This window comes from Gekko japonicus, unplaced genomic scaffold (genome assembly GCF_001447785.1).
Source record: "Gekko japonicus isolate JY-2015 unplaced genomic scaffold, Gekko_japonicus_V1.1 scaffold1338, whole genome shotgun sequence".
NCBI classification, from domain to species: Eukaryota; Metazoa; Chordata; class Lepidosauria; order Squamata; family Gekkonidae; genus Gekko; species Gekko japonicus.
The window spans coordinates 364,657-378,572 of NW_015173168.1; the positions used below are offsets into that span (position 1 = coordinate 364,657).

Here is a 13,916-nt window from a genome sequence, read left to right on the forward strand (position 1 = left end):
TCTCTCAGCCTCACCTACCTCACAGGGTGTCTGTTGTGGGGAGGGGAAGGGGAAGGGAAAGGGAAAGGAGATTGTAAGCCGCTCTGAGACTCCTTCGGGTTGTGAAGGGCCAGGTACAAAACAATCTCCTCCTTTTTTTCTGTCACAGGTGCCTCCATTGTAGGAAGATGCTTAACTTGCCACCTCCCACCCTTTTGTGATTCATCCAGGCCACCACAGCAGCCCTTTTATGGTGGAGCCTGTTCTCAAAATCCCAGAAGCACTCACAAGCAGCATTCACTCTAAGCTGAGTTAGTGTAAGCTAGCTCACAGTTTTTTTAGCCTCCAGCTTGCACATTTTTTGCCTTAGCCCAGGAAGGGATGGCTCCGGAGCGAACTAATTTCTGCAGTAGCCAAATCGCTCCCTCACAACTTTAATGCCGGTAGCTCACAAAGTAGAATCTTTGCTCACAAGACTCCACAGCGTAGAGGGAGCATTGCTCACCAGCTGAACAAAACTGAAGACCCCTGTGGGTTAAGTGTTAGATCGCGCTAACAAAGGAACCGTAGAGTGATTCAGCAAGTGATTCAGCTTTATTTAGAAGTAACGAACAAGCACTAACTCAGTAAGAAACCAGAACAGAAAACAGTGGGAGCTTATGCTCCTTTTAAACATAACCGGGCTAATGTAGCCACGCCTATTTACAAATAACAACCAATGAGATTGCTAGAATAAAGACCAATGGGAGTCTTTCCCTCCTAGGGAATGGTATCGTTCTGATTGGTCGCTGTTACGAAGCGACCAATAGGAAGTTCGCTCAGAGGAGCCCTGGTCTGGCTCGAAGCTTAACATGGGAGTCCTATGAGGTGATTCATGTAATCATTTCAATACATTACAATTCCTCCCCCCTAAGTTAAGCCATCATCCCAATTGTTTTATTATTTACAAACATGCAATCAACCTTTGTACATCAGTTATTCCAACAGTATTTACACTCATAGTCCTTCAGATAAGTCGGCATTTGCCGCGAACGCTGGGACCTGCGGAGCGGTGCAGGCTCCATGGGCAGACAAGGTTGTGGGTCAGAGTGGGGTTCACTACAGCCTGGATCAGGCACAGACTCGACTGGGATTTCAGCCCCGCACACAGGGTTCTGCCCTGACTCGGGGACAGTACCGGGCCTTTCGGTACTCACCGCCTGCTCTGGGGGTGTCCACTCGACATCAGGGGATTCAGCCGTCGGAGAGTCAGCGCTGTCCCTAGCCCAACGTCTCCTTAACTGATCTATGTGGCGCCGCCATATTCGACCGTCAGCTAACTGCACCACATACATTCGAGTACCCACAGAGTCGGATATAACCCCAGGAAGCCATAAGTGCCCGTTTGCATAATTTCGTGCGAAAACCTTGTCCCCTTTTTCAAACATGCGCACCTTCGGTTGCGCCGTGGTACGCTCGGATTGCTCTTCAGTGAGGTCTGGGTGCATTCGGTTCAAACGGGTCGTGAGTCTCCGCCCCATTAACAATTCGGCCGGACTACGGCCTGTAGCACTACAGGGGGTGGTGTGCTGCAGCAAAAGAAAGGAGCCCAGCCTCTGGCTCCAGTCCCCTTCGTCCATTTTACCCAGGGCCTCTTTGGCCGTCCTGACCATCCGTTCGGCTTGGCCATTAGATGCCGGATGGAAAGGGGCCGAAGTCATTTGGCGTATGCCATTACTCGTGAGGAAGAGCCTAAATTCCTCAGACACAAATTGAGGCCCGTTGTCACTGACGATGACGTCAGGCAACCCGTGGGTGGCAAAAAGTCGGCGGAGCGCATGGATCACAGCAAGTGATGTGGTCGATTTCATATGCACGACCTCCAGCCATTTGGACATAGCGTCCACCACAATTAGGAACATTTGCCCTTGGAGAGGGCCAGCAAAATCTATATGCAATCTGGCCCAGGGTTTACCAGATGACTCCCAGCCTTGGGGTGTAGCTTGTGGGGGATCGGGTCTGACTTGCTGGCATTTGGGACACCCTCGTACCCATTCTTCGATCTCTTTGTCCAGCCCCGGCCACCAGACATACCCTCTGGCCAACGCTTTGGTGTGTACCATACCGGGGTGACCCTCGTGCAGCGACTCTAACACTCTCGTCCTGAGTTTGTCAGGAACCACCACCCTGTTCCCCCATAATACACAGCCCTTAGAAATGGATAGTTCATTTTGACGGCTTTTGTAAGGGCCGAACTCCGGTTCAACGCTTCCAACCGGCCACCCCCTCCAAACCCAGTTTAATACTCGGGACAGCACGCTATCCTTGGCCGTGTGTGCTGCAATGTCCCTGGATGATACCGGGGGTCGAGGAAGCTCCTCAATTGCCAAGACCTCACAGGCGGGGGCAGGGTCTGCGCCAATGTCCGGCACCGGGCACCGGCTGAGGGCATCCGCATGCCCAATCGCTTTCCCAGGCCGGTGCTCTAAGTCAAAATCATAAGCCTGCAAAAATATCGCCCATCTAAGCATGCGTGGGGACATGATGTTTGGCAATTGCTTATCGGGCGCAAAAATCCCCAGTAGCGGCTTGTGGTCAGTGACCAGCAAAAATCGTCTGCCAAAAATAAAATCATGGAACTTTTTGACAGCCGCTACCAACGCCAGACCCTCCTTGTCTATCTGGGCATAGTTCCGCTCTGCCGCAGATAGTGATCTAGAATAAAAAGCGATAGGCGCTTCGCTCCCATCAGGCATCAGATGGCTTAAAACTGCGCCTACTCCAAAAGGTGAAGCGTCAGCAGCTAACACCAGGAGCTTGTGTTCATCATAATGCGTGAGTACGGCATTAGATGTCAGCAGCTCCTTGACTCCCACAAAAGCCTTTTCCTCGGCCTGCCCCCACTTCCATTTTGCCTCCTTGTGCAAAAGCGCGTGCAAAGGGGCCGCCACTGATGCCTTATGCGGTAAAAACGCATGATAAAAATTCAGGAGTCCTAAAAAGGATTGGAGCTCCTTCTTACTCACCGGCCTGGGGGCGTTTTGGATTGCAGATACCTTCTCATCCGTGGGGTGGACTCCCTCTGCGTCAATGCGAAACCCCAGGAAGTCCACACTTTCCACCCCGAGCGTGCATTTTGAGCGCTTAACTCTGAGACCGGCATTTTGAAAACGCCTGAGGACCTCTTTAACCCGGTCCAGTAGTTCCTGTTCAGACCCGCCCGCAATCAGCACGTCGTCAAAATAGGGCACTGTGCCAGGTACCCCCCTTAGTAGACGTTCCATGAGGCCCTGAAAAATCCCAGGTGCTACGTTGACCCCGAATTGCAGCCTGTTCACTTTAAAAGCCCCTTGGTGGGTTACAATTGTTTGGGCCTCGGCAGCCTCCGGGGTGACAGGCAACTGCTGGTATGCCTGGGCCAGGTCAAATTTGGCGAAAATCTTGCCACCCCCCAGGGAAGCCAAAATGTGGCTTATTACCGGGACCGGGTACGAATGTTGCTGCAGCGCCTTGTTAATCGTACATTTGTAATCGGCGCATAGTCGTATGGACCCATCTGATTTGACAGGGGTTACGATCGGGGTCTCCCATTTGCTGTATGGTACTGGCTCTAAAACCCCTTGCTCAACTAGTTTGTCAATCTCTTTTTCCACCTTATGTTTGAGAGACACAGGTACTTTCCGATACTTCAACCTAATAGGTTTGACTGACGGATCTAAGTCAAACGCAACCGGGGGGCCCTTGTACCTCCCCAACCCTTCGGCAAATACATCAGGGAACAGGTCGTACAGCATGCCCCATTTATTTTCAGACATCCTGTTAATCCCAGAAATACCAATGCCCAATGGCTCAAACCAATCTAACCCTAGCAGGTTAACCCGGTCTCCCTCTGCAATCAGGAATGACAGTTTAACACATTTCCCCTTATACTCAACAGTAACAGAGTCCCGTCCGGCCAAGGGAATTCGGTTGCCCTGGAAGTCGGACACTCTGGTTCCCGCAGGCTGGAGCCGCCGCCGGCTTCGGTTCGGGAACAACTGGCGCCAGGACGCGGCAGAAATCACCGTCACGGACGATCCTGAGTCCACCTCCATTGTACAGGGTCGGCCGTCGAGGAGTGGAGTCACGGTGATCTTGCCCTGGCTGCTGGTGCGATTTACGGCCGATGCGCTCGACAAGGTCGCCGTCAACTGGCAGCTTGCTTCCGATGCTGAGGAACGGGTCTTGCCTTGGGTGCTGACTGGAGTGCCCCTCTGCGCTGACCGGTTGTTAGTTGAGGGATCCTTCTTTGCTGATCTGCAGACTCTGGCCAGATGACCACGCCGCCCACACGCTCTGCAGTCGACATCACGAGCCCAACAGGAGTCGCGCTGGTGTTTCCCGCCACAACCGGAGCAAGGCTTGACGTTGGTAGTCTTCGCTGGGGTCCGCTTGCCTCGAACCGCGTTGACGTCATCATCCGCGTCTTCGCCCTCGCTGTCTCGTTGAGCGTGTATACTGGGCTCTGCCACCCGCTGGCGGACCTCCTTCGTGGACTTCTCCGCTGCTTCCGCGGCCACGGCCTCTTCGTAGGCCACTGCCCAGGTCAGGGTGGTGCGGGCGAACAGCCTCTGTTGCAGCCTTTCATCTTTGAGACCGCAGACGAGACGGTCTCTGAGGGCTTCCTCCACGTTGTGGAAATTACATGGTCGTGCGGCTTTGCGAAGGGCCGCCACGAAATCTGCGATGGTCTCGCCTCCGGCCTGGTTCCGCTTGTAAAAAGCGTGCCGGCAGGCGATCTCCGACGGTTGTGGAGAATAGTGAGCCTTAAGCTTCTCAGTGATGTCAGCGTAAGTGACAGTCTTTATATCAGTTGGGGCCACCAACGACCTGGCTATGTCGAAGGTCCCCTTCCCGCAGGAACTCAGGAGGCACGCCCGTTTCTTGGCCTCGTCTGTAATGTCGTGTGTCTCCAGATGGAACTCGAACCTGGATAGGTAGGAGTCCCAGTCTTCTGAGGAGGGTTCGAAGCACTCGAACTTCTGGCTTCCAGCCATCGTGGGAGACTTGGGCACCGGAGCTGGTGGCGCCTCCGCCGGATCGGCTGCTGTGCTCTGCTCGCTTTCTTCCGAGTCCGAAGTGTGGATGTCCGCAGGGCTGCCTACCTGCTCTAACATCCCACCTTCGTCGCCAATTGTTAGATCGCGCTAACAAAGGACTCTTAGAGTGATTCAGCAAGTGATTCAGCTTTATTGGAAGTAACGAGCAAGCACTAACTCAGTAAGAAACCAGAACAGAAAACAGTGGGAGCTTATGCTCCTTTTAAACATAACCGGGCTAATGTAGCCACGCCTATTTACAATTAACAACCAATGAGATTGCTTAGTTAAGGACCAATGGGAGTCTTTCCCTCCTAGGGAATGGTATCGTTCTGATTGGTCGCTGTTACGAAGCGACCAATAGGAAGTTCGCTCAGAGGAGCCCTGGCCTGGCTCGAAGCTTAACATGGGAGTCCTATGAGGTGATTCATGTAATCGTTTCAATACATTACACTGACAGCACCACTCATTAGTATATTAGGCCACACCCACATGTTACCAGAAGTGTGGTCATCCAGCCACACAAACCTTTTGCTTCTTATTCTGTTTAACTTATTTGTTGTCAAAACCCAGAGCTTTTTTTTGTAGCAGGAACTTCTTTGCATGTTAGGCCACACACTCCTAATGTAGCCAATCCTAATGAGTTTCTGCTGTTGGGTGTGGCCTATTATGCTAATGAGTTCCTTCTGGGCGTGGCCAACTCAGGAGCCAGCCTGAACTCCATTCCTGTGCGTTCCTGCCCAAAAATAGCCCTGAATTTGCTGTTCAGCCTCTCTCTGTAAGTTTGAACTCTTACCTTCTATTCCAGTGTATTTGAAAAAGGGTACACGCACACGAAAGCTCATACCTTGAACAAACCTTTGTTGGCCTTAAAGGTGTTACTGAACTCTAAATTTGTTCTACTGCTTCAGACCAACGCAGCTGCCCACCTGGAAATCAGTTGTTAATTTGGGAGGTCTTCAGGCCACACCTGGAGGTTGGCAACTCTACACATCAAGATAAAATTCTCACACAGATTTTATGGACCTTGCCAGAGCTTTGCTGCAGCATATTATGAAATACTTAAGCTACAGTCTGAGTAAACAAGAAGGCAGCATATCAAGGAGACAACAAGCAAGATATAATATGGTCTCTACCATTTCTCTCTAAAATGAAGTCTTCACAATGTTCATCAGTCTCTTAGAACTGAGGTGCTTTTTTAAAAAAAGCAAGATAGCTGATCAAAGTGGCAAAGCCCCTCATACTGTCTGTCAGCTTCATACTGTCAGTTATGAAGTTATTTCCTGTTCTGAATGTCAATGTTTGTCAAATTTAAGTATGCAGGCTGGTATTACAACACAACATGGTTGGGCTGTTAGCTCTCATTTGTTGGCTCTGTGTGTGAATGAGAAATACACCTATGACCTTTGTTTGCTTTTGTGGGCTTGACATTACTCTTCACAAAATGGGGTGTGTATTGGGTTTAATGTTATGCTGGTTTATGATGTGAATTTGCCTCTGGTATCCTAGTTCTCCCTTTTCTATTGGCTGCCTAATAAAGACCATCCATTGGTCCTGAAGCCACCTAAGGTAACCAATTGCAGAACGCTGCTTAGGTCCAATCAGACCTGCTGTACATAGTTACACTGTATATCGTTCACTGTTGAAATTGTATAAGTTTGAGTGCCGCTCTTATCAGAGCTGTCCAGTCCGGAGCTGAGCAATGCTTTGAATAAACCTTCTTTCATTTGACCATCGTCTCCTGCCTCTTCAATACACAAAAGGGTGGGAAGTAGAATTATACAAAGCTCAATCAGGCCAAAGGAAAGGATTTGTGCCATTGAACCTGAAGGAATATATAATTTAGCAACACATAAACTAACCTGTAGAGCACTGGGAAATTCTCAAACACATTTGCCATTTCCCTCTCTTTTACAGGATTATTGTATGGGGAAAACGCTTTTCAAAGGGGAGTTGCAGGATGGAGTTTGCTTTACTATAAAAGCACTCAATATCAAGAATGACATTTAGAAAAGAGAACCTAGTTTTCCTTTGAAGCATGTTGTACTTCAGTCACTGAGAGCTAATAAATCAGGAACAGACTCTCTTATTAGTTGAAGAATGATGGTCACTAGAAAACAACTTACAGAGAGGCAGCAAATTTAAAATCTGCCTAAACACTATAATGAAAAGATTCTGATCGCCCAGCCAGGAACAAAGCACCACTAGAGGCAACTACAAGGCCACTGTGCCATGTGGTAACCAGCTCCCTGACATGCCAATTTGCTAGAGTTGGTTGAAACAAGGATTGCACATAATAGTTGCCAACCAGGGCCTTTTTTGTAGAAAAAGCCCAGCAGGAACTCATTAGCATTTCAGGCCACACCCAACAGCAAAACCCATTAGCATATCAGGCCACACCCATGACAGCACAACTCATTAGCACATTAGGCCACACCCTCATGCCTTCTCTTGGCTTGCGCGGGCGTCACATGGCTGCGGGGAGCCCGGGCAAGCTGGCCCTTCCAGGGCCCCCCTGGCCCACCCACCTCAGAGTTGCGGGGGGGGGTCGCTCTCCAGGCCTTCCCTCTGTAGCCATGCACGCAGAGGTTTTGGCTGTAGTGGGCGTGGCCAACTCTGAAGCCAGCCGAAACTCCGTTTGTGTGCATTCCTACCCCAAAATAGCCCTGTTGCCAACAATCTTGAATGATGTCTTGCCCCTTTAACAGAGGCTTAATATGTGGAAATGGGCAGCTGAAACCCTGCGTGGTACAGGGTACACAACTTCCTAGTAAGCTTCTGTAAAAGAGACAGGACTTTTTAAAAAAGGGGCTGTTGGCAACTCTAAGTGTACTGGAAGGAGAGAAAAAGTCGCTACATGGCAGAAATGTGATCTGGCAATTCCATGCTAGGAACTTAATTCCCAGGCACCCATTGGCATTGAGACTGGAATGTATCAGGAGAGGGAAGTTAAGCTAACCCCCATTTCCACCATCCTGAAATAGTTCCAGAGATCTGTCATTTGCCCCATTGGGTAAAACTTTCATGTACTGATGGCTACATGCAAGTCTCCCAAGGGGCAAACAGCAGCTTCCCAGTACTGCTTCAGGGTTGGGAAACAACACGTGGAAAGACTTGAGCCCTTCTCCCTTCACACCACAGTCCCAATTTGAATTAGGCTCCCACAAACCTGGGAATTAAATTCCTAGACCATGTCTCTGCCGTGTGAACTTTGTAACATGTGAATTAGCCCTTAGTTTGTAGAGTTTAATTTTCCACTCCCATACTAATGGATTGTCTTGAAATCCACACAACCCTGCAGTTAAGTCAACCCAAGACAGATTGCAAGGCTATTTGGATCCCATGCTATTCAGATAATTTCAGGAAATTTGTTTCACAATCAAAATCATGCTTCTCACTGTGCCCTCACAAAGTGCTGCAGCCCTTCTATACCTGCTTTTTAAAAAATTGACTTCTGCTACTTTATTGCTTGAGGCAGCAAAAGACAATGCTCGAGAAATGAGAAACAGAAAATTCTTCATTCCAGGGTTTAATTGTGGAACGTTTTCTCCCTGGGCACTTTACCCTACAAACCTCTCTCCTGCTGCACCAGGAGAAGCAACAATATCTACCTTTTTCTAGCAGCATATGCAAAGCTTGGCATCCATATGTCTGGATCTCTTCATTATCAGAAAAGGTGTCCATGGCATCAAATACCAGCAAAAACACATCAGTCCCCTCTTCCAAGAGAAGGAGTGTTATTTCATCTACAAACAAAGGACACATTTTTCAGGATATTTTTGTATAATAAATATTTAGCTCCTTCTGAAATCACAGTTCACTGTTAAAGGTTACAACATTCTGTCCCAACAAGACTATGTCCATCTGCCTTCAGGGTTAAAATTTTTAAAAGGAAAAAGTAGCCACACATTTGGATTGGGAACATTATATATGGGAGGATTTATTACCAGGCATGCCTTAGAATAACAGCCTGACCTAGGTACCCCAGATGCATTCTTCCTTAACCTTAAGTACTCAGCAGAATCTATTACTAACGTTAAGATTCTCAAAGGCAGTAGCTTAGGAAAGTAACAGATGTGAACATTTGACATCACTCCACTTCTGGCTACATCACACAGTAAATTTAACAGCACCAGGCTGTTGCTTGGAACACTCTTTGTACAGTAGTCAGGGGTCGTTTCGTAGAAAAAGAGCTAGGGGAACTCATTAGCATAACTCATTAGCATATGCCACACCCCCTGACATCAAGGGCCCGGCGGTGGACCTGCAAGGCTGGCGGGAGTGCAAGGAAGCCCCGCCAAGGCCCTCCCTGGCCCCAGGCAAGCAGGGGTGGGGAGAGGCGGGGAGGAAGCAACTTACCCTCCCTCTTCTCCTGCCTCCTCCTGGCTGAATGAGGGCCGAAAGTGGGGCAGCCGGAAGCAGGGGGCGGGGCTTCGTCATGTGCCCTGCCCCCCGCACCTCACCCAGGGGAACTGCGATCCCCCGCGATCCCCCTGAATCGACCTCTGACAGTAGTTTTATATAACATGACAATGCGTCATGTAGGATTCAAATGAAGACCCTCCTCTCTCTAGATGTATAAACAAGCCATAGAAAAAGCCTGTGGTCTTCAAGGAAACAACAATTTAAAGGCCCAGCTAGAGATGACAGTGGGGCATCTGTAACTGGTTCTTCTAAGTTTTTCAAACTGCTAACTGGCTTTGTGGGGCAGGGGGAGAGGTGGAGAGGTCCTTTCCCTTGCATGAGCATCACAGTTTAAATCACTTGCAATGCAATTCTAAACTTATACCCTCCTAATCCAATGAAATCAATGGGCTAAGAAAAGAGAATATCTGCTTTAGAAGGACTGTTGCTCCCTGAGGGAAAGCATACAAGTACAATCTATCAGAAAAATGACTCAGAAGGAAATGGTTAAGCCTCCCTCCTACAGAACCTCAATCCAGCTCATACATTCCATTTCCCAAGGCTGCCAATGTTTATTTTTTTAAAAAATGCAGGAGACTGAATTACATACGAGTGAATACATTTTGTCAACTGCTGAGTTTGGTAAACCAAAATCAAGATATAGGAGTAGGGTGCACACACACACACACACACAGAGTCCCTCTTTTTATTTAGTTATGTCTTGCGCTGCAATAAACCACAGAAATTTTTCAAAGAAAAAATTTTAACCAATAAAAATAAATCAAGACCACCACCACTGAGTCAAGCATTTCCCCTCAACCTTAAACATGTTCTAAATGCTGAAATGTTGAGGAAAATGTAATACTCGATGAAAGCTTGCAATTTTATATGCAGGTTTCTAAACTTTATTTTATTTACTTCATTTATACCCTGCTTTTCTCCCCAACAGGGATCCAAAGCAGCCCACATCGCTCTCTTCTCCATTATATCCTCACAACAACCCTGTGAGGTAGGTTAGGCAGAGAGTGTGTGACTGGTCCAGGGTCACCCAGCAAGCTTTCACAGCAGAGTGGGCATTTGAACCTGGTGCTCCCAGGTCTAGTGTTACTCTATACCACACATTTCAGGAGCTATACAAGTCATAAAAGTTGATACCTGAAGTAAGAAGCAGATTCAGTGCTTTTAGTCCAACTACTGAAAGGTGTACGTTCACATGGTGGAGCTTAAGCATTTTAAGAATCTGTCTAAAGATGAGAGAAGGAAAAAAATAAGCTTCATGCCAGTTCAGTACATGCAAAATGGGCATATTTTCAAATCTGCTGCAAAGTTATATTCTTAAAAACCCAACGTTTTAATGAAATAAAGAAATGGACAAATATTTACCTTTCATTTTAAAGTAGACAGGCTAATCAAATAGCAACATATATACAGAGACCTTTATAAAACTCTTGCCATGTGTGATACTTGGTGACCGCAAATGGATGTTTTATTTCCATAAAGTAAGATGCAATATGCCAGCTTAATAGGGCCCAAATGAGCATCACAATGTGGATGCACACTCATTCAGATGTATGCCTACAGTAGGTCCTCCTGCACACAAAACTCACTTCCTGGATTAGGCCGTAGTAATTAAATCTGGGCCTGCAAACTCTAAAATTCATGTATTTATTTTTCATTGTATGCCCAACTTCTCATTCTTCCACCAGGGTGCCTTAAGGAACACTTTCATTTAACTAAATGTTACCACAGTTTTGCAGTAGCATCAACATCTCAGCATTTTTACTTTTTCTTTATCAGTGTAACAACCCTAGATTTCCTGGATATGTGCATCTCAGCTTGCATATAAGCGGTGGTGGTGGTGGAAAAGTGCTATCAAGTCACAGCTGACTTACGGAGACCCCGTATGGTTTTCGAGGCAAGAGATGTTCCGAGGTGGTGTGTCGTTGCCTACCTCTGCGTAGCGACCCTGGACTTCCTTGGGAGGTCTCCCATCCAATTACTAACCGGGGCTGACCCTGCTTAGCTTCCAAGATCTGATTAAATTTGACTAGCCTGGGCCATCCAGGTCTGGGCTTCACATAACTAGAGCTTAAATATGAATTGGGTTTGGGACCTTTTAAAGAAGCTTCTAGAAATATTTTGATGAGACCCATTGTGTCCTGACAGTGAGCTAACCACAACCAACAAGTAGATGATACTAGGTAGAGCAGGGGAGACCGATGTTAGACACCCACCGCCCCAACCATAGGCCTTGTGGAACATCTCTGTTTTGCAGGCCCCGCAGAACCGTAATAAGGGTTGGGAACTGGATTCCCAACTCCACCCCCATGGCTCAAGCACAGGACCACCATCTTTGATGGATTCAATTTCAGCTCACTCTGCTTCAACCAGCCAGCAGCAGCCTCCAAAGCCCTGGCCAAAACATCTGGGGCAGCATCTGGCTGGCCATCCATCAACAGATACAGCTGGTGCTATCAGCGTACTGGTGACAACCCAGCCCAACTCCCTGGATCAGCTGGACAAGGGGGTGCATATAGATGTTAAATAACAAATTAGCACGGGATAAAACTGACAGGCTGGCCACTCAGCTGGCTTACCTGGGGATCCTACTTGTTTCTGTCCACAACACTTTCTTCCTGCCAGACAACAAGGTGCCCACCTTAAGAACCCTTACTGCTCAAACTCTCTCTAGCAAGAAGCACATATGGAAGGAGCTCAAGGCACTCTTGGGGCACCTCAATTGTGCCTGTAGGGTGGTGTCACTGGACCGAGCCTTCTGTGCCCACCTTGCGATTTCCACTGCTGGGGTTACCTCTCCATTCCATCGTATCAGGGTCACAAAGGGCATGAAGGCTGAACTCCAAGTTTGGCTCAACTTCCTGTCAGAATTCAATGAGGTATCCATTCGATTATCACCTTCACACTTGCTTTCTACAGGGTCTTCTGCAGCAGTGAATTAGTCTCCACCTTGCACTGGGATTGTGCAGGCTGGGCCCTCCAACACATTGGGGCCTGCGCTCTGCCAGGTCTTGCGGCAGTCCAAGAAAGACCAAAGAGGGCATGATGCCATGGTGAATTTCCCTCCTGCCCTTGGGGATCAGCCATGCCCACTCCGGGCCACAAAGGAGTACCTAGCCCACAAGCCCCCCATTTCAGGTCCTCATTCATACTGACAGGACTTTCCTTACAAAGTTCCAGTTCATTAGCATCATGCAAGCTAGCCTGGCTGCCCTAGGGCTCCCCCCCCAGGGGACTTTGGGATGCACTTCTTTTGTATAGGTGCCATTGGTCACTGGAAGTTCTCCACTTTCAGTGCCTACATCCCCCCCACCGAGTCTGCTTGCTAACTCTTCTTTCAGTCCCAGCAAAGCAGCTTAGATTGGTCTGGATCGGGGGCCAGAGCATTGTGCATTGGGCTAGGACCTATGCATCATCGCCCAGCTGGGGACTGCAGGATCATCTCACGATCTCCTGCACTGGACCCAGGATTGCACTGGGAGGCCTTGGTCCCAACTGTCAGACACATAGCCTGCTGTGCCCCCCTGGATGCACTTATTATCCAGCTGGGCAAGAATGGTCTACCCAGCAGAAAAGGTGTGGACCTTGCTTTGGCCTTGGAGGGCAATTGACAGACCGTAGCTTCCCACCTTCTGGACAATCAGCTCTTCTGTTTAGAGCAGCAAGAACGGCGCACAGGGTGCTGGGCCCTTTCCTGAACAAGATTAACCTGGAAAGGAAAAAACTGAACAAGGCAGCAGGTAGTTCCATCATACAGCATCTGGACATTTGTTTTTGGCATGTAGCGCTCTTTCGAGAGGATGGGGCATGTACTTCTCTGAATGGGGCAGGACTTCACGGTATCTGGGATGACTTGCTTTCTTGGCTGCAGTCATAGGAGCCTCAGTAAGAATTGGGCAGTTGCCCAGCTCTTGTGGTAGTTTGGACATTGGGCTGAACCCAGTTTTGGGGAAGAGGCTGAGCCTGCATGCCTGCCTCCCTTGGGTCTGCTAACAATAACAGTTCAGTTTTAGGTTTAACATACTGAATATTCTTAGACCAAGATAAATCTGACCTGAAGACAAACCCCAAATACCTAAAGTCACTAACCATTTGCATCAAGTGAGTGCCGATTACCCACCTTTTGATCAGTAACTTCTTAAGATTTTGCAAAAATCATAATTTTAGATCTGATATGCTACATAATCAACAGAAATTATCACTCCTATGTTACACAGATAACCTGCTAAGCTTGGGAGACTTACCTACATCTATCAGTAGATTTTCTACAATTTGACTAATATATTCATGTGGAATCTCCCTGCTTTCCAGGATGAATACTTAACTTAATAAAACATTAGAACATCATGCAGATCTGGGGTTGCCATTCCCCAGGTCCAGGAGGAGAATCCCCCAATTTGGGGGGCTTCTGCCTGCCGCCAGCCAACTGGCCGGTGGGGGAAACCCCACCTCCAAACA

At 48.3% G+C, this 13,916-nt stretch overlaps 1 protein-coding gene across 1 annotated transcript in view; it reads right to left on the minus strand.

Moving 5' to 3' along the window:
* The window catches only part of LRRK2 (leucine-rich repeat kinase 2), a 149,513-nt gene that overhangs the window by 122,841 nt on the left and 12,756 nt on the right, over positions 1-13,916 (minus strand). Inside the window, 2 exon segments of the mRNA XM_015422529.1 lie at positions 8,648-8,782; positions 10,596-10,684. Of these exon segments, the coding sequence (XP_015278015.1) occupies positions 8,648-8,782; positions 10,596-10,684 (224 nt within the window).